The sequence below is a fragment of the Echinops telfairi genome, unplaced genomic scaffold (genome assembly GCF_000313985.2).
Source record: "Echinops telfairi isolate 266 unplaced genomic scaffold, ASM31398v2 ScPeMD7_7420;HRSCAF=8458, whole genome shotgun sequence".
NCBI lineage: Eukaryota > Metazoa > Chordata > Mammalia > Afrosoricida > Tenrecidae > Echinops > Echinops telfairi.
The window spans coordinates 44,566,026-44,567,903 of NW_022111320.1; the positions used below are offsets into that span (position 1 = coordinate 44,566,026).

At 39.4% G+C, this 1,878-nt stretch overlaps 1 protein-coding gene across 1 annotated transcript in view; it reads right to left on the reverse strand.

Annotated features, from left to right (window-relative positions):
• The window catches only part of CAPN7 (calpain 7), a 45,789-nt gene that overhangs the window by 23,931 nt on the left and 19,980 nt on the right, over positions 1-1,878 (reverse strand). Inside the window, exons 6-7 of the mRNA XM_045297694.1 lie at positions 791-956; positions 513-532 (exon numbers count right to left, since the gene is read on the reverse strand). Coding sequence (XP_045153629.1) covers positions 513-532; positions 791-956 — 186 coding nt within the window. The remainder of the gene's footprint in view (positions 1-512; positions 533-790; positions 957-1,878) is intronic.

Consider the following 1,878-nt stretch of genomic DNA (forward strand, 5'->3'; position numbering starts at 1 on the left):
CACAATGGATGTATGTATGGATTGTGATAAGCACTGTACAAGCCCCCAATAAAATGATTTAAAAAAACCCACCTAAACATCAAAAGATTCTACAATCGTAACATTTTAGGACAAGTCTTTCTATATTAATGTGGAGGACAGTTGTGACTTTAATGCAGAGCTTAAGTGAAGTGCAACAAAGCCATAAGGCTGTTCAGCCACTAAAATGTTTTATATAAACCTAGTATCATCAACACTGAACCATGTAACCTGCCTTTCTCACTGCGTCCTCAATTAATTAAAGTCCGTTCAAAAGGGAAAAAAATAAACCTAGTATCATCTTTTATACTTTTTTTCAAAGGAAGTTCAGATTTTCTCATTTGCAAGCACATATTGATAGACAGTGTATACAAAACTCTATACTTGGTTCACACAGTTCTGTCTGTATAGCGATCATACTTACATTATCTCAGTATGCTTATTAGCTCAGTATTCGTGCACCCAGGAATGGGTTAACAAACGTGTTAACAAACATTAAGCACTCAACTAATCGCTGAGATTGGCAGTTTGGACACCTCAGGGGTGCCTCAGAGGGCAGGCCAGAGAGCTGCTTCTGAAAGCTCAGAGCTTTGCAAATCCCACAGAGCAGTTCTGCTCTGCACTCTGAGTCAGCACCAACCCGATGGCAACTAACCACCCCCACCGCGTGTGTAAGTCAAAACATGCAGAATGAAAAACCTTTCCAACTATACTAATGTATCTGAATATATTGTACCTTGGGAAAATTTTCAAATCTTTGTTATTTTAAAACTTGTGCTTTCATAGAAAATGAAGTAAAATAAAGGTTTACCTGCTTGATGCTAAAACTGGACACAGTGTATATCATTGTAGGATTGTTGGTGAGGTCTTCTGGTCGTACCCATTTGGAAAATGTAGTTTTTTGCTTAGGTGATAAAGGTAACTTGCCCAATCTATCACTATGGTAATAAAATAACAACAATCTTAAAAGAGAATTCAAAAGCAAAATCAAATTTCCTAGAGTACATATATATGTGTGCATGTATCTGTGTACAGAGATCAGTTATACTTTTGCCATTTCCTAAACTCTCTCTGATCAAATGTGGCTCTTTAACACTGAATTTTGACTCCAGTCAACCTGATCATTTTCCTCAGCCAAAAAGACACACGTACAGATAACTGAAGCTCAAGAGCAACCTAAATTCATTTACATTTGCTTTAAAAATATTACTTGGAAGTGTAATTTAGCAGTTATGCTCAGAAAAAAGGAGTCCTACTGGCATAATGGTTAAGTGCCTGGCTGCTAAGTCGTCAGCAGTTTGAACCCATTAGCAACCCAGAGGGAGAAAAGGCCTGGCGACAGGCTCCCTTACAGATGGCAGCCCGGTTCTGTCCTATAGGGCTGCTGTGAGTAAAGAACTCTCTGGAAACTCAGTCTCCATAAAATGGAGCCCTCTGTAAGAGCTGACTCATTCAGAAGGGCGTGGGGCACTTCAGACTCCTCCTCTCAGCCATTAGCAGTCTTCCGTTCACAAGGCCATGAAAGACTGCAGCTAACGTCTAGGTAACACTGATGATGTACTAGGCATCAGACTGAATTATTTTACATGCACTATTCAGTCACTCCTCAGAATGACTCTTTAAAGCAATTACTATCTTTCCATGCATTTTTAGAAAAAGTCTGAGGTGAATAGATACTTGCCAAAGTCATCCACTAAGAAGTAGGCGAATTAGCATTTGAATGATTGGCTCTGGTGGCACATTCACCCTCTGCTCACAGTGTGCTGGGAATGTTCTCTCAACATGATGCACAGCACCAAACTAAAACAGTATCTACCTTTTCAATTACATTTCCTGTTCAGTCTTTAGTCCTTGGATTTT